At 42.1% G+C, this 25,865-nt stretch overlaps 2 protein-coding genes across 4 annotated transcripts; one reads left to right on the forward strand and one right to left on the reverse strand.

Moving 5' to 3' along the window:
- Nucleotides 1–417: 417 nt before the first annotated feature.
- Nucleotides 418–5,355, reverse strand: Cpsf5 (cleavage and polyadenylation specificity factor subunit 5). Its single transcript, XM_076821157.1, has 6 exons — nucleotides 5,134–5,355; nucleotides 2,784–2,984; nucleotides 2,625–2,688; nucleotides 1,559–1,724; nucleotides 1,346–1,460; nucleotides 418–603 (listed from the first exon to the last, which is right to left on the reverse strand). The coding sequence occupies exons 1-6, from the start codon at nucleotides 5,250–5,252 to the stop codon at nucleotides 582–584; spliced, it is 687 nt and encodes a 228-aa protein (XP_076677272.1). The 5' UTR covers nucleotides 5,253–5,355; the 3' UTR covers nucleotides 418–581.
- A 363-nt stretch (nucleotides 5,356–5,718) lies between these two features.
- LOC143373699 (uncharacterized) lies at nucleotides 5,719–24,326 on the forward strand. Of its 3 annotated transcripts, none has more exons than XM_076821190.1 (5): nucleotides 5,737–5,817; nucleotides 6,098–6,460; nucleotides 7,143–7,380; nucleotides 18,202–18,366; nucleotides 20,235–24,326. In XM_076821190.1, exons 4-5 carry the CDS (start codon nucleotides 18,224–18,226, stop codon nucleotides 22,753–22,755), a joined length of 2,664 nt encoding a protein of 887 aa, XP_076677305.1. In that variant the 5' UTR covers nucleotides 5,737–5,817; nucleotides 6,098–6,460; nucleotides 7,143–7,380; nucleotides 18,202–18,223; the 3' UTR covers nucleotides 22,756–24,326. The 3 variants fall into 3 exon arrangements, 2 of the variants coding, with proteins under 2 accessions (XP_076677305.1, XP_076677297.1); XM_076821182.1 differs by having other exon boundaries at nucleotides 5,799–5,817; nucleotides 6,098–6,469; XR_013086513.1 differs by lacking the exons at nucleotides 18,202–18,366; nucleotides 20,235–24,326 and adding an exon at nucleotides 8,279–15,509 and having other exon boundaries at nucleotides 5,719–5,817; nucleotides 6,098–6,469; nucleotides 7,143–8,237.
- Nucleotides 24,327–25,865: the final 1,539 nt, after the last annotated feature.

The following is a 25,865-nucleotide window of genomic DNA, read 5'->3' on the forward strand; positions in this document are numbered from 1 at the left end:
ATCTCGTTTTTTTAATGAACATTCGGGAAACGCTGTTGCTCGTTTGGATATAATGGTTATTATTAAAAGACTAGAAAATATTATAGGGATTTTATAGTAATCAACATGAGCTGTTTCTGTTAATATCAAATTTAATTTTTTTCTAAGATTAAAGTTTGTGAATTTTATTACGGTTTTACAAAATTATATTTGTCACAAAATTATATGTATATTAAATCGATTATCTTTCACTAGAGAACTTGTAACATAAAACTAAAACACTTCGCAGTTATACATATAAACGATAATGCTCAACAACGTATGTACACCTTAGAGTAGACATATCGATATACGATCTCTATCATTAAACATGAAGTGGAGAAATGACATAAATTACAAGGATTAGAGATTAAAAGTGCGAATGAATTGTATAAGTACTACTTAAAAAATGATTTAATTTTTAGTGCACGTCATATTATACACAGAACAGAAGTCTTTTTTGCCGTATCACTCGTCATCTCATACATACATGGTATTTATAGTAGTGTTTCTTTTATGTTAACTTAATTAAAATTACTTCACTTGCTCACTTGGCTCTCCTTTCACATATATATAAAATTAAATCTGAAACACAACGACAGAAAGCAGTTAAAGAAGGCCAATTAGACACGCGAGATCAATGGGTCCGATAAAGAGTAACCCAAAAATGAGGCCTTTTTAGCCTCTTTCTGGTCCCACGATTTTGCAACTGAATTTTGTGCCAAATGATAGCTTATGATGAGACATCAATCACACGAAATTTTCAAGTTGAGGTGACAATTAGTTTCTGAGATATGGAAGGTCAAAGAAGTAAAAATTCGTTAACGCGTCAGCCCATACGCTTCGATGTACGAACTTCTATGTCAGTCCGATAATTTAAACAATTATTTCCAGGGGTTTTGCTGACTGCTAACAACGAATTTGAACTAAGATTTTTAAAATTCACGAAAAAAAAATAATAAAAATCAAGAAGTATAAATGTCTGTGTAGTGGGTGTTTTTTTTTAATATATCGCCCACCATGTTAAATTGACCATTGTGAATTTTGAAAATCTAAGTTCAAATTCGTTAGTAGGCAGCAAAACTCCTGGAAATAATTGTTTAAATTACCGGACTGACATAAAAGTCCGTACATCGAAGCGTATGGGCTGACGCGTTAACGAATTTTCACTTCTTTGACCTCCCATATCTCAGAAACTAATTGTCGCCTCAACTTGAAATTTTCGTATTATTGATGTCCCATCATAAGGTACCGTTTCGCATAAAATTCAGTTCCAAAATCGTGGGACCAAAAAGAGGCCATTTTTTGGGGTCACTGTTTCAATTACCTGCAGAGTGACTGTGGTAGGGAGGAAATGATGGGTCCATATCCCTGTGAATTATCGTACAACTCGAATAAGGGTGCGGCGACTAATTTGTAATTTTTTGGAACTGCGAACAGAGCTGTAAGTTCGAAGAATGTATTACCAATAATTAATTTCTCAATGGAACAGAACGCTTTTATGTATAAGAACTGTATTATAAATAAAAAATTGCGTTACCTTTCTCTTGTAACTGGACGAGGAACAATCTCTTATGTTCTTTTGGTTTGGTGATATGTGGCGGTACATAAGGATACTGAGGCGGTTCAAAATTTGGTCTCCACCAGTTCCCAATGGTATCTTCTATCACCCATTCCTGCTTCACCCCGTCTTGACGTCCAAATGTCTAAAAATCATTCCGACAATGTATTACGCATTATTTCAGTTGTGCTACACTTCGTACATGTGTTTAGTTTATACGTTTAAGATATACATTCTTCTTCGTTCAGTCCACTAAGAACATGGTTACACAATTTTTGTTACATATTTAAAACGGCTGTATAGTTGTAACAGTTTTTCTTTTTAACAATTAACGTCATCGACTATTCCCTAACATGTTCCTGTAACTTCTATACGATCGGTAGTACAGGCCAGAAGTATTTGTCAAAAATACTTTCGGCTCCCCTCACTTACAGATACCTAATCAAATGAAACAGCTGTTGTACATATGTTCATCACTTTAATTAGGACCTTGACAAGTTCGTAAACATAGGATCTGCGAGCTGCCTATTGATCGCGCGAGGAGAAGCCATTGTCCTGCGTACTTTCAATTAGTTTATACCAAGAAATTTTTAGAACTATACGTCATTTAATACAATTGTCCCTTCCAAGGTACTTTTCGATATATCACAATGAAAAGTTAACGGTGCTATATGCGGTACAATCTTCTTGTTACAAAATGTTACAATCTTCGTGGTTTGCTCCTTTTATGTTTTCAATTAACACATACAACGAGCGAAATAAGAACAATGTTCTTAGCTAACCATGATACTTATATAACGTAACAAGTTATAGTTTTATCACTACGAACATTGAAGTGTCCGGGCATGCAGCACACTAAAAGTGTGAATCCTAATATGAGAAATTAGAAAATCCCTATTTTGAGCTACAGGCCCGGTTACATAAGTTCTACAAACATGTTCAGGATTGGTACAATAGGTTCATAGACATTGTTACAATCTAACATATCAAAGTGCCACTCCTAGCTACCTCGTAAGGTAGCATAAGGCGTCGTGCTAACTGTTACCTCTGTAAGGAGCCGTTTTAGGCCCTCTACCTCGTCTTCTCCTGCGTTTAGTTCTCCTCCAGGTCTAAAAAGCACAACGAAAAGTTAGGGTATACATTCGTGCGCGTCAGCCGGCAAGCAATAAGCCTCTCGTATGCGAGAGAATATAATCACACGTACAACTTGAAGAATGTCGTTCCTAATTGGAGAAGAAGGACATGCGGCAATCCGTGTTCGTGTACCAACAATACCCCTTCTACACTGCGTCGCATTCCAATTTTGTCAAATTCATCTCTCATGCGCTGAAACCTTGCTGGCACTGACGGATCTTTCTCGAAGAGTGGCTCTTTTGTTCCAAATGTATAGTTTGTCAAAGGATATCTATGATAAATGAGTTGTATTTTTGTGTTAGGCTCTTGCATGTTTAATATAAACCTTCAGTAACTAAATCCAGTCTCTTCAACACTATTTCCACAAACAATATTCCAGTGTAAAACCATAATGATTTATACAGGTACTCACAATGCATTAGATAATTTTTCAGCATATAACTTTTCTCCCCAGTAATCTTACATTAACTTCCACATTTGATACAATAAAACAAAAAATATCATTTTTCATGCAAGCAAGAAGAATAACATACAGATTCATAGTGTAAAAATAATTACTTTATGTCTGACAATCTTCGTGTATAAAAATGTATGTACATTGAACAAATGAACATATATACATATATATATGTATATGTATATATATATGTCTGTGTGTATACATATATATATATACAAAGAAATTATGAATAAGTGGCAATCAATAAAATGTATACCTGTGAGATTTACAAAGCTTGTATAGAAATACAATGTTCAACAGCGTTCAACAAAGTATCATACAACAAGTTAAATCGTCTTCCTCTTTGTATAATTGCAAGTTTCTGTTTAAAAAAACACCACAAGGTGGTTGCTTAACGATAAAGTTACAGAGTACCAACTGCCATTGATAATATTACATTTCGCAAGTAGATGTAATCAGTTATAAATTGCCTTTATCAACTGCACTCATAGTATTTCTTTAAAAGTACACAATACATATATTTATGGTACCATTATAGCTTTGTAATGTTTTCTTATTACATATGTAGTACAACAACTATTCTTTAGCACAAGCGTTATCTCTTTAGATCCTTTCAGTATCTTTAAATGCATAATAATAAGAAATACTTGCATGCTAAAATGTGAATAGTTCGTTAAAGTACTTATGTCTATATAACTGGTTCATTACATAATATAAATTAAGAGCATAGTTCACTCGTTAGTGCCAAATGATGCTTTTGTGATGTGTCTGCAGATACACATATATACAGTACATCTATTACATTCTTCAACGTTCTATTGCATATGCAGAACGTGACCGAGGTCGCATTGATAGAAAACATGTGTTCCAAAATGCAATACATACTGTTTCGTATAGGTTCTCTGCACTAGCTTTGGAAACAATCCGTTTATTGTTCCGATGAGAAGTTACTTGAAATTTTACCGTGAACATCGTATGATTCCTTATGAACTACGAGACGCGAGGCGAATACGTTCATAATAATTGTAGATACAAAAGTATTTTATACTGGAATGTTTCATTTTACATAAACCGTGAGAGGCCAATTTACCAGTAAAAAAAATACAAATATCTTCAGTTTTAAGAGTTACAGGTTGTACAACTTAAAGCGCAACAATTTGACTTGTGTGATTATTCCATACATTCTTCGTTTTATACAAGGGATCAAAATAATTCGTATTGTACAAGTAAAAAGCAATGAACAGTGACGATACAGCTATTCTCGGGTGTATGCGCATTACAAATTAACGGCCGCGCTATCACAGCGACTGCAAGGAACAACGGAAAGTATTTTGTACGCAATGATACACTCGATGTATAAAAGGGGCCAGGCGCACTGCGCGTACGATGGCTGTAGCTTTTATAAGTTCATCGGTAATGATACGTACAGATGTAATGTTGCAATGAGAATCGAACTTCCTTAAGTCTCTTAATAACCAGAACTTAGTATAGCTCAGGTATAATGTACCTTGCGCGAATGGGGCACAGGAGGTATAATTTTAATCTATAGGTGGAAATCTTAAGCAAACGAGCACACGTTCGTCTTGATAAAGAGTACCCTACATTATCGTATCTAAGATAAGGAGGCACATTACAATAATTGCTTACATTATATTCCGTGTTAAATGTATTTTCTATAACTGCAGCAATTGCGAGCGAATAACTACTATATATCGTCGGGGTATCGATGGGAACGCAACTCGAGCAGTGCGTTGCTTAAAATTTCCGGAGGTACTTAACGAAAAGATGAACAGCCGTCTCATGGTTGTACCATGTAAGATGCATCGAAAGGTGTTAGGAACATAATATTTAATTGCTAGCGTCTCTTAAACCGGCCATAGTTGTTCTACAGGAGAGGCAGTCAAAACATTAAACTCTAAAAAATAATGTAATTAAGTCGCGTATTGATTCGATCACTTACAAATTAACTGTCCTGTTGATAGTTACAGACGGGTTCTGTACCACTTTCCCTTCGAACGAACTGTTACTCGCCCTTCTCGGCCACCCACTTCCTTTTACTTGAGTTGTTGCCATCGCCATTTTCCTCACTATTACGCTACGCGACTTCGCCGAACCAACGTATGCCCGCGCAACCCAAATCAACTTCGAGTCTTCTCGAATCTCGCGACAGTCGCGACACTGTTCGCGGGCCGAGCAGCGTTGCCGGATGTAAAGCACGGCGCTTGCGTTGATGTTACACGGCTGGATAATCACGCTAGTTATTTAATGGCATGGATTAAAGTTACTATAGTCTGATTTTCGAGAGGTGAGACCTGAGGCGGTTCCCTCGGACGGAGCGTGATTTAAGGAGGAACCAATGGTGGCAACGCCGCACGCAATCCGTAGCGTACCATTGGTTCCTCCTTAAATCACGCTCCGTCCGAGGGAACCGCCTCAGGTCTCACCTCTCGAAAATCAGACTATAGTCGCCAACAAGAAAAGCCTACGTGTCACCGATTTACTTTAAACTTTAATAACAGTTAACTAATTATAGTCACACTATACAACACATTAACGATGCAAAGTTTGAGCTAAATCGATGACCTGAAATCGTTCACTTCCGTCATGGGAACAGGGCGTTGTTACGACCTTGCTCTTCCAGGGAGTGATCGGCATTAGTGATCCTCTAGGGAGTGATCGATATAACCGCAGCCATCTTGAACCAAAATCGGAAATAAACATATCTATCTTTTTCTATCAGTATTTCTCTCTCTCTTTCTGTCAGTATTTCTCTCTCTCTTTCTATCAGTATTTCTGTCTCTTTCTTTTTTACAGTTTCTTTCTCTGTCTACTTCCGCTTTTGTCCCAAATCGCGGCAACCAATCAGCGACGATACACCTTGTTCTGATCACTGCCTAGAGGGTCACTACTTGCTCTTATTCTAGTATACCGTCTCTTACGTTTAAAACATAACTCGTATGTGAAAGATACGTTTGCAAATATATTTTGCGCTTAGTTGACACACGATTCCTGTGCAAGATATCTAATCATATCTAATGCCGAGGATGATTCAGCATAAAGTGTTTCCTCAGAATTGTTTACATAGTATTGGCAACAGTGAATAACACGCGCTGCGGGGTTTCCATGACCGACCCCACGGACCATGTCCGTCAGCCATTCCGGGATACGCTAACAAGAGGAAGCGTCTGGCGTTCATTGGGAAAGAAAATTTCTGCGTTGTCGCGTTGCAATTTCTTTACGGCGCCCGTAATCAACATTCTCCTTATGAGATCCGCCGTTTTTCCATAGTAAGTTCGGTGAGTCAAACATTCTGCTGTGATTCTGAAATATTTTCGACGAACGTTTCTGGGCCTCACGAAAATGGCGAATTGGGGTAACGCAACGTAAAAGAGAGTTTTCCTCGCCTTACCTTGGAGATTTCGCTCGCAATCTCAACGCGTACATTTTCGCCGTGCATGGGATTTCTTAGTTCGTGGATCTTTCAGTGATTCGTTTCATAGTATTATCATCAATTAAACGTTCGTTTCGGACGTTCATTTCACGCGTCGAAAGTGCGTTGGGATTCGATACCCCTTTTGTGCATCGAGTGCACACTGGGGTGTATTAACGGGCAAGGATGTTAAACGCACCGTGAAAATAATTTTTAATCATTTCCATCTCGTGTTGGGAGCGAAACGTTCACCTATGCAAATTGTCGCATCGCCGTTGCATAAAGTATATCATTTCGAACGACGGAAGATTACATTTCGAAAAATTGAAATTTCGAGGGAACTTCGGTAAGAAGATTCTAATAGCCGCAGAAGTGAAATGTATTAAGAACCGTTAAAGGGAGGGGGCGTTAAAATCTGCGTGCATAAGTTTCGAAGCGCATTGTACCTAATAAAGGCTTAATATTTTTTTTATAGTTACAGTCTGTGATTATTGTAAGAGGTTATAGGTACAGTATGGAAAAAATGGTGTGTGTTGCAGGATCTTAGGAAAGTCGGTGTGTGTTAGGTGTCAAGATCAGGTATCAGCGTCATCAGTGGACTTTTGTACAATGACAAGGTGCAGTTAACTCCTTTTCCGCGTCCTCCATTTTATTGTCCTTCGCTGATGGACTGTTTGCTGCTCGGTCGTCTTTGTTCGCATCGACTTCTTATCTTTCATCGTACGTTTTAACCGAGGGTGAAGAAGGAAGAGATTTCTCAAGTGTCTAAGGCCGAAGGTAATGCTCCATAAGTAACGTAATAAAACCTAGCTCATAATTCTGGAGGGAAGTGTTGTGATTTTACTACAGGCTCGCATTTAGTCCTCCGGCATCTTGGAGAAAGATTCCAAGATGGTCGTCGATATTTAAGCGCCGTTCCCATGTTTTATATACCATGCCAAGTACCTTTATTTTCATTATATACAATTCACGTTATCTAAAGAGGAATGGTAAGTAACCGATAAAATAGCGACGGCAGGAATAATAAAGAATCTCAAAACACGATATCACATAGAAATGGAGAACATTCTTCATGTTTGCGTAATCGTCTCGTATGTTCTTCATTTTTTAAGAATATTAATTATCATATTCACCCCAACGTCATAAACTTACCTTAATGCAGCTGAAAAGGCAAATAATGTTTCACGAGGTCTGCGTGTCACGAAGCTAGATAATGTGAGACACGAATGCTTTATTTAAAGACATTTATAACTGCTCTCGAGAAGTAATATCCTTTAATTCATTTTAATCGCCAGTATCGTTTCTACCGTTCTTACATATCGGTGAGAAGTTCGATGTTAACATGAAAGATCGTAATCATAGATTCTGCTTAGAATTGCATGGGTCGAAAGTCAGGGTTAACGTACTTGCAAGAAAACTTTCCACTAAACTTAAGTGTTACTGTATCTCGGAATAATTTCAAGCGCAGCAACTATGATTACTCGATCCGTTTGTTATGCGTGAAAAGAAGGTAAGTTTATTAATGGTTGAAAGAGCTCCGCGTACAGTATCTGCGCGCTTTGCAAAATTCAAGATAAATACATTTCGCGCTGCCATAAGTTTCTGATCTTAAATTAAGCACCGTTTTGAGCATAGTCGAGTGCCCGCTAAGTATGCGAACCACTTTAAATAGAAGAAACAATTAAAATTTTAACGCAACTCTTTTGGATAGATAAACTAAGCTGCCTGCTCTATTTCGCCCTAAAAAGATAGCTGAACACCTCTAGTTAAACACGTAAAACAGAAGGTACGAGATAATATCGTTTAGATACAGCCTCTGGCTTGTACATAGCGTTTCGATAAGCAAGATAAGTAAGCTAAGTGGAAAACTTAAAAAAAAAAAGCTGAAGTGGGATAATTGCTGCACTCTGTCTCACAACTCTTCTTTGCTGTGAAGCGCATATTTCTTGCGAGGTCCTTGAGAGCTGGGAGTCGTCGCCTTCTCGTTCAAGTGCATTTCCGTTGCATGTTCTACGTGGACACAGTGGTCATCGAATTACTCTACAAAGTATTCCGTAATGCACTCTTCCTGTCGCGGACAGTGCACTGACCGTACGGCCTGCAGTGTCTTCTCCTTCGGTTTCTCCTTGCCATAAAGCTAGCGACATCGAAGCGTGTACAAGCACCGAAACTAGAGGTGCGTCACGAATGCATGACTCTCTACACCGGAGATACTTTCCTCGGCTCCGTGGCATCACTAAGCTTTCACGATAATACGGTTCTAACTCCAACGAGCGTATAAAACCATTTAAACAGCACGTTAATCATAAAGCAACGTAAAACGGATTCTTATAAAATGGAGCGTCTAAATATGAAACTTAAAAAACTGAACGGACACCCTTCGGCTCGCTTTCCCATGCCTGCCTCGTTTGAAACGTCCAATGGCAAAGTGCGCATACATTTTATTAGCATGAGTGTTTCTTTGCGTCGCAAGTGAACTAATACTGGTGCCCAGCGACGTGGAAACGGATGGATTGAACGTACACATGGACGACAGCAATCTGTCGAATTAACTCTCTGCTTACATAGTAATCGTTACATACGCCCGGCGTCGCACACACCTCTATGCGGTCTCCGGCCAACACGTGTCGTGCAGATCGTGCGTGCAACACGATACCATATTGTTACAGATACGTGTTTCTGCTTATTCATATCCTACCGAGTGCTCGTACGTAATCGATACCGTTAGTAGCCGCGCGTAGGGTTGACCCAGAAGCCGCGTCGAGCCAGTCTCGTCGCTCGAAGCTTCTTTTGCACGATAATGCTTTCAGTATATACTCGATCGTTACGTAACGAATCGTTGCCGCGTCGACATTCAAATACAGGATTAATTAGCGAGTCTTTTGTTCGACGTTACGAAAAGCGGGCGCTAAAGAAGTTTGGAACCTCTGCTGCTTTGAATGGACGGCGAGAGGCTTCTTTTATCTAGAAACACCTGAAATAATCATCCGGGGGAGAGAGAGAGAAAGAGAGAGAGAGAGAGAGACGGAGGGACGAGTGCGCGATGCTTGGTCGCCTGTGAATGCTTGTAAGTTTGGCGCAGCTACAGGTTCAGATTGGCCGCATAAAAGCCTTGGTGAGTGGAACCGTGCCTCGTTGCGCCTGGTTGGACGTGTTTTCATTCTACGACCTCTCTTTTGTGCTCGAGCTGAACGTGCATCCAGCCTCGAATTACGGCGATCTCGGGTCGACACATCTACCACCCTCCTATCCCCTCCTGCCTCCGTTGATCTCGACAGAGCGGAGAGTTGCACAGAGAATGGAAGCTGGCCAACCGCCCCCCCCTTCCCCTCTTGAAAGTGGGTGCGACGCTTCTGAACGTGATTCGAAGTTAGTACGTCGCCAGCGAACGTGGAGATTACTACGTCGCTGTAGCCGCTGAACGCTTTCAGGGAGGTTTTTAATAACTGCTGAATTTTTTGGGGAATGCTCGATGGCGCCTGAATTACTTGGGGGGAGGTTTCGTCGAGCCTGAGATCTTTGGCGAAGCTTCGATGGCGGCTCCAATATTTTACGAAAGTTTGGTAGCGAATGAAATGTTTATAAAAAATTTGGTAGCGGCTGAAATCTTTTACAAAAGTTTGCTTGTGACTGAAATTTTTTAAAAAAAGAATTTATTGCGGCTGAAATTTTGGACAAAAGTCTGCTAGCACTGAAATTTTTTAAAAAAATTTGATAGCTGCTGAAATTTTTAAGAAAAATTTGATAGCGACTGAAGTCTTTAAGAAAATTTAATAGCTGCTGAAATCTTTAAGAAAAATTTGATAGCGACTGAAATCTTTAAGGAAAATTTAACAGCTGCTGAAATCTTTAAGAAAAATTTTATAGCGACTGAAATCTTTAAGGAAAATTTAACAGCTGCTGAAATCTTTAAGAAAAATTTGATAGCGACTGAAATCTTTAAGGAAAATTTGATAGCAACTGAAATCTTTAAGGAAAATTTCATAGCGGCTGAAATCTATGACAAACATTTGTTAGCGATTGAAATTTAAAAAAAAAAATATAGCGGCCAAATTAAAAAAAAAAAATTATAGCGGCTGAATTAAACAAAAAAGATTATAACGGCTGAATTTAACAAAAATTTGATAGCGACTGAAATCTTTAAGAAAAATTTGATAGCGACTAAAATCTTTAAGGAAAATTTAACAGCTGCTGAAATCTTTAACAAAAATTTGATAGCGACTGAAATCTTTAATGAAAATTTGATAATTGCTGAAATCTATAAGAAAAATTTGATAGCGACTGAAACCTTTAAGGAAAATTTGATAGCGGTTGAAATCTATGACAAACATTTGTTAGCGACTGAAATTTAAAAAAAAGTTTAGCGGCTGAATTTAAAAAAAAATTATAGCGGCTGAATTAAAAAAAAAATTATAACGGCTGAAATTAAAAAAAAAAATTTTAGCAGCTAAGACCTTTGGGGGGAAGTTATATGTCGCTCACAATTTTGGAGATATGTTTCGTGGCGCCCAAAGTCTTACAGGGAGGTTTCGTGGCGCCCAAAATCTTAGAAGGAGGACTGATAGCGCCTGAATCTTTAAAGCACAGTATCTCGCGATGGACCTATTCATAAGTCGTAGAAAAGCTGAAAAATAAATTTCCTGTGACTCGAGTTCTGGTCTTCAAGCTCTTCGATCGCCAAATCAAATTGCTGCGCAATTCCCGCGTGAAATCTGATCAGAAATCCAAGTAGAAGTCCAATCCCTACGCGACTAGCACAGATCTTAAAAAAACTTACATCCTCGAGTCTCTTAGGTACGAACAACCCCTAGAGTAAAGAGGGGTGTACCTTATTCGAGTAAAATTCTCAATTTCACCGTTTGAAAACGAACAATACAGCGACATCATAGTAAACCATTCCCAACACGTTCACAGTCCGCTGACCCGCGTGTGGGTCTTGACAATGAGCGTGTCACAGCTCCCCAACATTCATCCCTTTTCATCTCTAAAATCAAACTGCGCACAACTAAAACACGCCCTAACTTTCCAGAGCTAGCTCAGTACACTTGCATTCTCTAATAGAAGCATCACAAGTATACCAACCAATCGATCCCCGTCACTCTTGACCTCAGCCTTGAAACTTACCCCCGAGGAGACGATTACGCATCGAACGATTCGCCAGGGACGCTCAGGGCGTTCGAACCCGGGCACGATCATCGAACTTCCAACGATCTTCACGGAGCCTTGTCCTTGGAACGTTCATCAACGCGTTGAAAAGTTTCACGAGACCAAAAAAAAAAATAAGGAAAAAAATCTCTGAAATATACCTGTACGCGTTTGTCCCTTTGGGCCTTCGTTTACCCCAACCACGTGGACAGCGCAACTTGGACGACGGAAGCTGAGGAAACGGTCACCCTGCCATATAAGCTTCAGTTGTACTTTTGTTAACAATAACACGCGTCTTCATGGATTGACAACTTCCTGGCCTTAAATTACCGAGCTTCGCGGCGCTCGGCATCCTGATTACCCTCACGAAGAGAGTGGAACTTCGGCACGATTTGCAGTATAGTAGAAATTCGTCGAGCTCGTCGTATTTGCTAGCGGAAATTAAGCTTATCCCTAGGAGCTGTTTCTTTTAGTAGAAACGAGTCGTATTCACTGAAAGAATGCAGTATATCGATTCAAAATTTTAAAAAATCGCCGGTGCCAAGTTTCCGCCTAATTCAACATCATATTTGGATTACCGCAGATACAGTTCTGAAAGCGTGGCTGCACTATTTTCTCTTTACACTTGCGCCCGAAACGGTGGAAAGTCGTGGATGCAATTGAGTTGGTCCACAAGAATCGTTAATTGCAATATAAATAGCTCACCTTCTCTAGCATTCCAAGAGCCAAAATCTTTCTGCGATATTTAATCTGCATATCTTTTATATCATATCTTGCATCTTCCAACGATAATTTACTACGATACGAACCCTACAAAAATTATTACACAGTAGTACCAGACCCCCACCCGTTTTAGTTTCGTCTTTAGATTCTAGCGAAATCTCTAACCCGCCTTTTTCTTTCCCCACTTCTTGCGCGACTCTCGAGCGTGGAATTTTTAGACCAATGTGCTCGAAGCATTGTAGAAAGTAATTAAATGCGATTGAGGAGCCCAGAAAGCCTCCGCCTCTGTGATAGTAGACACTCGAAGTCGCCTGAGAGGCTAGCAAGCCCTATTATTAGAATTTTGCGTAGGGTTGCTACGCAGTCCCCCAAGCTCGTCAAATTATCCACCTTCCACTCGCTGTTTACGTTTTAAACCTATGATCCCTACGAACACATCTGATATTGAACGTAAATCAAGGTCCGAAATAGCCTCGGTGCGCTGAGAGAGTCCACGTCCTATTCTTAGCTTCCCTCATCCGACGAATTTCTGACACCGTGCTTGCACCGAATTGCCCACCCCCTACTTGCACAGAGTTCCGCCCGCTTCCGCTCTGAACTGGATGTCGTTGGAGCAAAGGAAGAACACTTCTGCGAGAGGGATCCGTTGCCACTTATGCTCGTGGACACCCTTCGTTTGCGCTCAGAGAGATACTAATGGCGGTTTACGGATGACGGTCGTTGCAACGTGGGAGGACGATGATTTACGCTTGCTGCAGCGATAAAAGCGACGAATTGCTAGCCCTTAACAATTCACGACTCGATTACAGTCGTTCGAAACAGACTTCTGGGTAACACGAGGGTCTTCGTAAGTGGAAACCTGTAGCGATGAAGTGTTTCACTACTTCGGGGATTCCTCCAAATTTTTTATGAGAATTCTAAGGGATTCGTTTATTGAAAATGCCTCGATTGCTGGACCAAGTTATGTTTACTGATAAAGTCCAAAGAATTATAATCTGCAGTTGAAAAATTGGAAATTTACTATTTTTTGTAGATTATTTTTAATATGTTTGTGTGTTTGTCGCCTGAAAAGTTTCGAACGGTAAACTCTGAGATCAAGAAATATTCCTCAACTCATTGTGCCTGGCTTATCCAGATGAATATGACTACTTTCACAAAGAAAAACTAGAGAAAAATATTTTTTATTTATAAAAATCGGAATCTAAAAAAGGGCGAAGCCGAGTAGTGAAGCTAGTAGATCGTATTCAGTTCAGTTCGCAATTATTGGCTGTGTAATTTATTAGTGAAAGGGTCATCGGTGTTCCAAGCTCGTGAAAGATCTTCTCTCACTTCTCCAGCAATGCAAAATTTTTTTCAGCACCACCTTTTGTGATTCCTTCACCCTTTTCGATGACAGATGTTTTAAGACGTACCTCCCAATAAATTCTCGATTTAACGCGAGGTGTAATGAACTCTTCGGCGACCGCTCGAAGCGAAAGCGTCTGCTCTGGTTCTAGACGAGGCCGGGTGCGCTAGGCTTTGTAGGAAACGTAGCTGACGGAAATCAAAACGATCAGTGTATTATTGCACGGATTTATCGCCGTTCAGTTCAATCGCTGGAGGATTGGCTCGCGTAGAATCCGCTGAAATAATAAATGGTTCGAGAGAGACATGCCTCGGATTGCTCTCCGAATGGGGTGCCTGAATTTTAACGTATTATAAACAGTGACGTGCGAAAAAATACGCAGTGGACGGGAAATAACTCTGTTGATCCATCACTGTCGAGCCGTTCCTTCTTCGGAAGTTGTTTAAGCTTGGCTATTTCCAAATGGGTGTTCGAAACAGGGCCGGCGGAACCATTATGCAAGTTATGGGGCGCTAAAAAACCATAACGCGCACTTAATAATAAAGGAAGCCAACTCCCACGTAAACAGAATGTAAATGTAATTTTTTTTATTGTACCTCGTAAAGACAAAACATATTAAATAGAAAACAGGTGCAAAAATTTGGGGGCGCCAAAAATTGTCTTGCTTAAGGGCGCCAATCGTCCTCGCGCCGGCGCTGGTTCGAAAGTCGAATTTCGAGCCAAAATGATTAAGCAGGCTTTGTTAAAATATTTAACGGTGAGCGCTTAAGCTACGGCTCCTTTTATTTCGAGTTTATCCAGGTTTACTATTTTTCTTTACTATGATTACTACTTCGGATCCTGTGCTTCTCTAAAATAATCGCTAGAGACTTATTTTTAAGGTAATTCTTGGCTTGCATAGTTGATTTTCTTATTATTTTGATTGTTAATTCGTTATAAAAAAATTAATGCGTTGTGATATGATTTCGTTGTCTACGCGGCATTCAAATTTAAATAAAAAAATACAAGGTTTTTGGGACCCTTAGCTTGCGACTAGAGGTCCCTGACTACTATCAACAATTCAATGGAAGAGTACCTCCAATCGACTTATGTCGTACATAAAACACAAATATACATAAATGAAAGAAACGATCTGAAGTTTAAATAGAAACTTAAAAAATCAAAGAAAAGAGAATGATTCTTATTTTCGTAAAAACAAACTCCAAATTACGTTTTTATGTTAAATAACACACAAGATGAGAAAGTAAAAAAGGGTCGCCAGCAGCACGCTCACGAGTTCCTTAAAAAAACTCCTTGGTTAAATAATAGAAATAACCGTGCAATCTTCCACTCGTTACACCCAGTCTCAGCCTTGGTTTCGATCAATTAACGATACTAATCGTCAAGCGACAGCCACGTCTACCTTAATTATCCACGCTTTAATCGATCCGCGGAGAAAGTGCTGCCGGATTCCGTTACGTCAGCCACGATGGACACGCATCGTGATAACAAGCCACGAAATAAAGTGCCTGGAACGATCTTTACCATCGAGGTCGCAGCTGCCGCGATTTGCGCGCGTTGGCGAGCGTCAACGTTCGCCACAGAACGCATCCACGGGTTCGTGAATGAATTCAGTTGGAAGTGGGACGTCCAAAGAGTACAATAAAGCCTAGCGATTCTTAGAAATAATACTGTCGACGATACCTGCGAGGAGGGAACTTTCTGCGACGCGAGTTCTCGTCCTCGACCTCTTTTCCGAAGCCAAATCGAATCGATGCGCGATTCCCGCGCGAAATGTAATCGGAAAGCTGAATAGGAGTGTGATCTTTGATGAAAGTTTGATGGTGAGTGGAATCTTCGAGAGAGGTTTGGTGGAGGCTGAAATATTTGAGGGAGATTTGCGGGCGTTAGAAATCTTTAGAAAGAGGGGTTTGTAGCGGCCGAAATCTTTAGGAAAAAAATTGATAGCGGCTGAAACCTTTAAGGGAGGGTTGCTAGAGTCTGAAATTTTTAGAAGGAGACTCGATAGCGGCTAAAATTTTCGAGGGAGGTTTAACGGCGGCCGAAATCTTTAGAAACAAAATTTGATAGCGGCTGAAACCTTTAAGGGATGGTTGTTAGAGTCTGAAATTTTTAGAAGGAGACTCGATAGCGGCTAAAATTTTCGAGGGAGGTTTAACGGCGGCCGAAATCTTTAGAAACAAAATTTGATAGCGGCTGAAACCTCTAAGGGATGGTTGTTAGAGTCTGAAATTTTTAGAAGGAGACTCGATAGCGGCTAAAATTTTCGAGGGAGGTTTAACGGCGGCCGAAATCTTTAGAAACAAAATTTGGTAGCGGCTGAAACCTTTAAGAGAGGGTTGCTAGAGTCTGAAATTTTTAGAAGGAGACTCGATAGCGGCTAAAATTTTCGAGGGAGGTTTAACGGCGGCCGAAATCTTTAGAAACAAAATTTGATAGCGGCTGAAACCTCTAAGAGAGGGTTGCTAGAGTCTGAAATTTTTAGAAGGAGACTCGATAGCGGCTAAAATTTTCGAGGGAGGTTTAACGGCGGCCGAAATCTTTAGAAACAAAATTTGATAGCGGCTGAAACCTCTAAGGGATGGTTGTTAGAGTCTGAAATTTTTAGAAGGAGACTCGATAGCGGCTAAAATTTTCGAGGGAGGTTTAACGGCGGCCGAAATCTTTAGAAACAAAATTTGATAGCGGCTGAAGCCTTTGAGGGAGGGTTGCTAGAGTCTGAAATTTTTAGAAAGAGATTCCATAGCGGCTACAATTTTCGAGGGAGGTTTAACGGCGGCTGAAACAATTGAGAAAAAATTTGGAAGCGGTGGAAACCTGTGGGGTGATTTGCTAGTGTCTGATAGTTTTGGAAAAAAATTGATAGCGACTAACACCTTTAAGAGAGGTTCGACAGCGTCTGAAATTTTTTAAAAAACATTTGGTGGCAGTGGAACTCTTTCATGCAGATGTGGCAGCGCCTGAAATCTCAGAGGGAGATTTAATAACAACTGAAATCTTTACGAAAAAATTTATAGTGTCTGAAATCGTAGAGGGAAATTTAATTTCAGTACGAGAGCACAATAGTTCGCGATGGACCTATTCATAAGTCGAAGGAAGCCGGAGCTTGCGATAAAAGCCTCGAGTCCACCTCGACTCTCTATGATCCCCGCGACTTCGTCGAGAAAAGGGGCTTTCTGCGATGCGCGTTCCCATCCTCGACCTCCTCCGCATCGCCAAATCAAAGTGATGCGCGATTCTCACCTCTCTATCCTGACGTGACTAGAACAGGGTTCCAAATAAAATCACACACCTCGAGTCCCGTACAAACTACCCCTCGAGTAAAGGGTGCGCTTTATTTCAATAAAATTTCATTAAAAACGCGCGATCCTAAAACTAAGTAGACTAATTAAATACATGGATGCGTGAAGCAGAGTCTGGGTCATTTTGGAAAGAATTTCTGTAAAAAGACAAAATTAAAAATTAGAGACAGCTGAAGAATAGTATCTAATCACTTTGGTAGTCATAGCACTTGGGCACACGTGCAAAATGTGTGACAAAAACAAATTAACACGATAATACACTTACTTTATTCCTTACCCACTTGATAATTAGTCAATAACTATTACCATCGATTATTCTTGCACAGCGAGTTCCATTCTACTCGCCTTTCTGTTCCACCCTAATATTTATATTCGGCGCAATGAAGAATGCAGTGGAGTACGGTGGACGAAACGTCGGGGTTCCTCCGCTGCTTGAAATTTGTTTATTTTTTAAACTAATCATATTTTATATACTTACAAGCATTTCGTGTATTGTTGAAAGTGAGATTCACCCCGCCTTAGCTTTCAGTCAGGCAAGAAATAGGCTGTACCGTTTATTCAGACGGTAAACAAATTCTGACACCAGCATTGTGTGAAACAAGGAGCCACCATCGATTTTTATTTATTTATTTATTTATTTATTTCACTTTTATGCTACTCCCCACGATTCCTTCGTTAATTCGAACCTGCTTTCCTCAAAACTGATACCTCCGAAGTTTCGTTAGCAGGATTTACAGAAATACATCCGAGAATAAACGTATCAGATATATTACTTAACATAGTTAATATGTAATGACATATTAGCAACTACAATTAAATATAAACGTATCCTTAAAAGCTAGTATTACACTTACAAATGGAGAGAGTGATACGAACTTACATGTACATCACATAAAAAATAAATGAGAATAAAGGAAAGTGAAAAATTGCAGTGTCTAAAGTTCATTCCCCCCAGCGCCACCCCTTTTAAGCCACTCGACCGACACCCTGCCTTTGGGTGTCCACGTTGATCAATCTTCCTCCCCGACAAATTGGATTCTGTCCGTCCTCGTTTATAATTCGAATCGTTCGGCTCGGTTGCAGATCCCTCGACTAACAGTCGAAAATGAGCGTGATAATCAGACTACAGAACTTGGCATGGTCCGCCAACGCTCTGGACATTCGCCAATTTTTCAGAGGCCTCAGCATACCTGAAGGAGGCGTCCACATTGTCGGCGGCGAGCTGGGCGATGCTTTCATAGCGTTCAGGTAATTAAACGAACCGACTACTCGGAGGAATTCTCCGTACACGTACCTCTTTAAAACACCCCTTGCCTGCCGCGCTTCTGTCGCTCCCCTCCGGCGAATTAGAGGCGAGGGGAATTTCCCGCTCGCGATCGTTAAACTTGCCGAAAGAAAGATGCTTGTTCCGGAGTTCGTTGCCCCGCGCTCCGGTGCAACAAGTGGTGGCCGTCGCGATTTCGTATTTATAGTGCGAAGTACTCTGCAGTCAGTACTATACTCGGGGGATTATGTCGCGTATGGGGAAGCAGAACGCTTCGAGTAGAAGGCGGTGCTTCGTGGAAGCCCAGGGCAGTGTATTAGCTACCTGGAAGCCGGGAATGGTGCGCTAGGTACCTCGAAGTCGGGAACCGTACGCTAGGTACCTGGAAGCGTAGATTACCCGATTGAACTTCTTTCGTTCGATACTTCTGTTTCTTTTTTAATTCTGGTAGACGTGAGTAGTAGGGTAAAGTAGCCGAATATGACGACCTCTCCTAATATGAGACCCCAGCTTATCTTCGTTACAGAACTCTTCAATGTCATAGCGATGCTATTTCTTTACTAACTAACTGTGCATTTGTTGTTTTGTCTGCACAGTGGCATTGTAATCAATTAAGCGTCTTGAGCTAGCATATATTTCTGAAATACGTTGCAGAAAGTTTTTCAAGTGGTTCGATTAAATTGCAAATACCTCTAAAGTGGTAAGTGTATAATGATTTTCGGAAATACTGTTGTATAGTGCTCGCAATGGAGTTTAAGGCTTAATATGTGTAAATCATTAAATGATGAAGACTTAACTTCGAAGCTACTTAATAGTTATCATGTTATTGTTTCCGAATATTGAGAGCTATGAAAGTTTAACTGATGAGAGTGAAGAAGAAATTTTCTGGATGATGAAAGTGGTTAAGAAAGAAAATTATGATACAGAATGCTTGTTTTGCACAGGTCTTTATTCTTCAGATGTGCTAGGTGAACAATAAGTTAAGTGTGCGTATAAAGTGTTACGATGGGCGTGGTGGGCCCATGAAGACTTCGGTGGTGGGCCCATGAAGCCTTCGGTGGTAGGCCTACGAAGACTGCGGTAGTGCAGAAATAGATTTCACATGCCGAATTTATAAAAAAAAAGAAAGAAAAAGTTAGTTTCGGGAAAAAAACAAACTGGGTCTCATATTACGAACCAATTTTTTTTATATGCGTATTTGAATAACTTTCGTTTTTATTTTATTATGAAGCAACCGAATCTTTGTTATAGTACTTTTCAGTATGTTGCTAAAGAATACATATTCTACTTTTAAAATGTGTATCGAATTTTAATATAACTGTTCTTAGTCAAACAGTTCTTAACAAAACTGTTCTGAGTTATGCTGTTTTTAAGAAATGGGTCTCATATTCGGCTACTTTACTCTACTTGAGAATTCCTTTTGCCCTGAAATATTAAATATTTCAATAAATTGTTGTTTTTTTTAATATTTCACTAAGAAAATATTAAATATTTCAATAAAAAATATTCAATATTAATATTAAATACTTTAATATTTTATATTATAATATTAAAATATTAAATATTAATGAACGAAGAAAATAAATAGTGGGTAAAGAATTTTAAATAATAAATTCCACGAACACGCTACTTGCAATATATCCCAACCACATTTATATCTCACGTACTAAACTCAAACTATATAATTTATTGCGAAAGTTGAAACATTCCCTGCAATTCTATCTGTACTATTCTCTATAAAAACAATTCAAATCGAGAAGTTTAAAAAAGTACAACCACCCTCTTCCTTTAACTTCTCTTCCCAAAATTCTAATCTGAGAACACGCTTGAATATACACCCGAAACCCCGCAGCACCGACGAGGACGCCCGGCAGGCGATGATGCACGACGGCGGTAAGATCAAGGAGATGAAGATCAAGCTGCTGCTGAGCTCCCGCACGGAGATGCAGAAGGTGATCGAGGCGGCGAGGCAGCAGACGCTGAGCTTGCAGTCGTTCATGCAGACAGCACCGGTCGCTGTGCAGCCGGTGGTCCAGAAACCAGGGTCGCCCAGCGAGAGGCGTGACAAAGAGAAGGACAACGACAGCGAGTCCAGCAAGGACCGCAAAGACAGGCGCGACAGGTCGCGATCCAGGGACCGATCCAGGTCACGTGACCGCGACAGGGACCGCGACAGACGGGACAGGGACAGAGGACGGGACCGTAGGCGTCGAGACAGAAGCAGATCGCGGGACAGGGAACGCGACAGACGGGACAACAGGCGTCGTCGTCGCGACCGATCCAGGTCCCGTGATCGTACGAGGTCCAGGGACAGGGACACCAAGCGCAACTCCACGGGCGAGAGGCGCAAGGACAGCAACGATGACGACAACAACGACGTGGTCTGCGTGGGCCAGTTCCACAAGGACAAGCCAATGCCCGGTGGCAAGAAACCGATGGAGAACGGTATCTGGGAGGTACCGCCGCAGACTCAGCTACAGGCGGCCCTGCTGGCCCCGGGAATATTAGGCGCGGGTGTGGCTGCCTTGTCCCAAGATGGCGAGCAACGGCCCATGGGCTTTGGGAACTCCGTGATCGGACAGCAGTCGATGCTCCAACAGAACCAGTTCCCAATAAACGGGATAAACGGGGTGGGGGGACTGATGCAGTCGCACGTGCAATCGATCGGGCACACCGTGGGCATGACCCCACTAGCCCAGAATATCGGTAGTCCCAGTCTGCCCAATCTGAGCACAGGAGTAGGTGCACTAAACAGGCCCAAGGAGCCTTGGAGCCAGAACGAACAAGGGAGGATGGATCAGTCTAGGTTCCCCGGTCGCTCTGGGCAGTTTGGGACTGATGGTTACGGGTCAAATGGGAACATGAATTACAGGCCCGGTATCAGGCCCAATAATCCATTCATGAGCAAGGTACAGGAATTGGAGGGTCGTCGTAACCCGCACGCCTTCCAGGCGAACAACTCCCAGTTCAATTTCGACGGTGAGAGACAGACGAATCGTGGGTCCAGTAACAGTTCCTCGAGATTCTCCAATGAGAATAAGAGCAGCAGTAGCAGTGGTCATTGCGTGGAGGTGCGAAACATGCCCTCTAGCGCTACATACACCGACGTACGCCAGACCTTCCACGGCATCTACATTAGGAAAGAAGGAGTGAAGCTGATCAATGACAATCATGGGAACCGCGTCGGCATAGCCTACGTAAAGTTCAACAAGGCCGAGGGCAAGGAGCTCGCTCTGAGCACGGCCAGATACGTGCGCGGATCGGAAGTGGAGGTGCTCCACTTGGACGAGAGCCTGTTCGACAAGGCCGTGGACTCGTACTCGCCGGAGAAGGACCGCGTAGAAGACACCATTGAGGATGTCAGATCGTCCGCCTGCATAGTGCTGACGGATCTGCCGTCCTTCACCAAGGAAATGGACATCGCCAAGCTGTTCCACGACTGGAAGATCAACGACCTGTTCATCACCAGCACCAAGGAGACGGGCAGTAACGCGCCGTGTATGGCGTACGTGCAGTTCGCCAGGATAGAGGACGCGAAGGCGTCGGTGAACGCGTCACTGAAGATAGGCAGCAAACCGGTGACCGCGACTGCGATCACAGAAGAGAAGTTCGCCCAGGCGAAGCGCGACCACGAGCAGAATAGCTTAGGCCAGACAGCCACCTCCGACTGCGTGATAATGCGGTGTTTGCCATTCCAAACGATCGACCGCGACATCCTCGACTTCTTCTCCGACATCGGGATCGTTCCACACAGGATACACATGCTGCTGAATCAGAACGGCAAGCCGGCTGGCGAGTGTTTCTGCGAGTTCGACACCACGGACGAGGCCCTGCGCGCCACCGCCAAGAACGGTCTGCCGTTCGGCAAGAACGTGCCCACCATAGAGCTGGTCCCGCGAGCGAAGATGCTGGAAACGCTGGGCATGGTAGACCCCCAGATCATGGAGACCCAGCAGCAGCACTTCCCCCCGCTGCAGGAGCAACGACCACGGTTCTCAGGGCCCATGAACCATCTACCTCGATTTGGCAACTCTGGATTCGGGCCCAGGTGCCCGCCGGGCCTGATGGGCATACCCAGGCACATGCTGGGCAGACATCCAGGGTCCATGGACTACGTGGAGGGCTTCGGTAAGCCTGGCTGCGTTCTGTCCTTGGAGAACGTCCCATTCAAGGCTGACATCAACGAAATCATCGAATTCTTCGGCGATTTCGAGGTGAAGAGAGAGAATGTCATAAGACGGTACAATGAGAGAGGAATGCCCACTGGCGACGCCAAAGTCGCCTTTGCGTCGCCTGGCGAGGCGCAGAGGGCGCTGCGGGAGCTGAAGCACTGCAAGATGAGGGATCGCACGATCTACATGAAGCTCGCGTGAAATGCGGCGTGCAAGTCGAGTGAAAGACTTTCTGATAAGCATCGAGACAGCTCGAGTCGGTCTCCGCATATCTGAGAAGACGAAGGCGCTGCGGAATTGAGAAACCTGGATTTTGTACGAGAACAATAAGAGGGCGTTTACAATTCGCTGGGCCGCAAGTGGAGGAGCGGATTGACCTCCGTGCATGAGGCTGGGTGGAGGGAACTGTTGTTCCTTGTATTATATTCGTTTAACGAGATGTTCATCATTGATTCGCAGTCCTTAGTTTCTTTCTCTTGTTTTGTACATAGAAGACATTTATTTTCTCTTCTTTTTTTAATGGTATAACTTTGGTGGACGGCATTCCTGGTTTGCTTAAACAGTTCGATACTCGTTTACTCGTGTTAGCATCCTTTGACACGGTTTCGAGTAATTTACTGCTCAATGAACGACATACGATTGTTCGTTCAGAGGAATCTAGAATGCTTTGAGGCTTAAGCCACGTACTCACGTGCGAAACGTGTGTGGCGCAGAATCTACTTGCATGGACACTGAATTTGAAAAAAAAAAATAATGCTTTTTGTGCGGTTTCGAGTGGGTCTCTGCGTTGTACGCTGTACGAGTAGATAAGTGGCCGCGGGGGACTTGGAAAATGGCAGCACTGGTACCATTTTCTTGTCCAAGGAGGACTTCTCCTCTGGAGAGTAAACGACGAAGTTAGAATTCACTTTCTCCTTTGTTTCCTTATTACTGTTTAATAAGAACTGTATCGACTGTTCAATCTTTTTTTTTTATCGTATTCAAATCGGGATAATCCTGTATTTTATCCCACCGATCTAAGAACCACGTTCTAATATCTCCCATGCCCATCACTTACGCGTTAAGGCTTGTATATATTACACGGATCATCTCCAATTCTAAATCTGTACCGTGTCATTTGTCCATCGTGAATTGTCGTTCAACATGGCACGTCAACATTCACGTTCTATCGTGCGCCCCGTTATTTAAACGTTCGATTCGAAAAGTGGATTGCAATAAAAAGAAGTTTCTTCGATATCATCGACCGAAATGTAAGTTTCGTGGCCGACTCATCATCATTCTGACGGAATTAAGTTTTATTAAATAGGAGCATATAACATGAGATGATTTAACGTCGCAGTTAAAACGGTTCAGAAGAATAACCATTAACAATAAGCGAAACAGGCGTATAAAAAGAAAAGTACAAAGGTCGAGAGTTAGGGAGACTTTTACTCTGCGCTCGACTTGATTATTAACACTGAACGGTTGTTTAAATAAAGCAGAGTGGAGCATGCCGGAAATCGGGGGGAACAATTCGCCGTTATTTTCTATCAGCGATTCTGTATGTATATACGTTACATATACCATAATTACATCGAGTTGTATATAGGCGATATACATAGACGTATAAATATAGGATGTAATTGAATGCAATACGCTCCGGATAAATGTAAAATAAAATGTTTATACGACGAGTGTATCGACGACATTTAGGTGTACTTAATCCTTCATTTTACTGTACGTTTAATTAGTATAAGCACTTGAAGACTTCAATAAATTTGTATTTACATCGATAGTGTCAATGTTTCCTCCTCGAGGTGATCGAGGTTTTCGCTTTTAAATGTTAGAGCACATTAAATTAAACCCTTGTAATCTTCGAACCTCCATTTCCCTCTGATTCCATCAGTTTTCTTTAAATTCCATTAAACTGTAGCATTATAAACCCTGTTGTCGTCTAATCCACAGCGCGAATTGCTTGGGGATGGCGATGAACTAGTTCGGAGGTCTGCAGGCGATCTAGTATCGCGGCATTGCAATTGATGGCTGGTAATTAAAGACATTCCAAACTTCTTTGCTTCCCACCCTCTTTTCTTATTTTCTAGAAGCCTCGCCATTGCTTGGTATAATTATAAAGGTTTTCATACTATATACCCTACATGTATCTGTACTCGATAATTTATCATATACAGGCAATAACGAAATGTACAAAATAGTAGGACAGAAATCCTGTCACACGAGATGAAGTATCATGATACCAGTGCAATGTAATTACGTAATTGATACGTGGCCGTCGAAATTATGTCAAAATCATGCAAATGAACCGCGGTGTTCTCCGACTTGCTTATTAGCGTCGCGTAACCTGTCCAGCCAGTTCTGTCGTTCTCCATGCATAGCATGATCGATCGTCTTTTTATTGCCTGTCTTCATCTACATACAATAAATCACTCGAAGGGTCTTCATCGAACCACGACGGGCCATGCGAGAGCAGGCGCACGAACGAATTCTATCGATCAGTAATCCCAAATTACTGTTTTCCTGTGGACCACTTCCTGGCTAACAGGATAAAGGAAACGTTTAAGTGAAACTGCAGATCAGAGTACAGTACGTGACGATTGGGACCGAACGTCACCTCTTCGACTTGCCTTTATTGTCTTATCTCGTAGAATGAGAGAGACTGAGTGCTCCTGAACAAAAGAAGTGGTAGTGATAGCAATCACCGTCTGACATTCGAAACACTACTATACATGCATTTGCCCCACTCCATTGACCCCGGCTGTACGCACACAAAATAGAAGCATCCAAATCACCGTTAAAATTCAACGAGCATTCCCTGGATCACCACAAGACCCGTGGCACATTGGCGAACCTCCTGGCGCCCATCAACGAAGAACAAACACTCGCCGACCAGACAGACTCGTTTCGGGATCGGCTCGTCGATCAGTCAATTTTCAAGTTGCGGTGGACGCGGCTATCCATCGACTCGTGCCAAAAAGTACGCGCGACGACATCTACCGTCGCCGTAAATCAGTGTCATCGGGCCGTCGCGGCGCGGCCGGCGTTGTCCTGTACCGGTTCATCGATATTTTTTGATCGGCGAGCAGATCGAGTCGGACGCTCGGGGAGGCTGTTCGTGCCAAATGCGCTGTGGCGAATCAGTCGCTGCCTAAATATTGAGTCACTGGCTATTTCTGTAGCCGTTCTCCGCGCCTAGGCTCGCGCGTTCAGCTCCAGGGATTTCGCGAGCGTGTACACGCGGCTACGTGGGCACGGGGAACGCGACAAGCCGAGCTAACGAGTCGAGCAACGACGACTTCTCGATGGAAAAGAATGGA

Source organism: Andrena cerasifolii, chromosome 1 (assembly GCF_050908995.1).
Source record: "Andrena cerasifolii isolate SP2316 chromosome 1, iyAndCera1_principal, whole genome shotgun sequence".
NCBI lineage: Eukaryota > Metazoa > Arthropoda > Insecta > Hymenoptera > Andrenidae > Andrena > Andrena cerasifolii.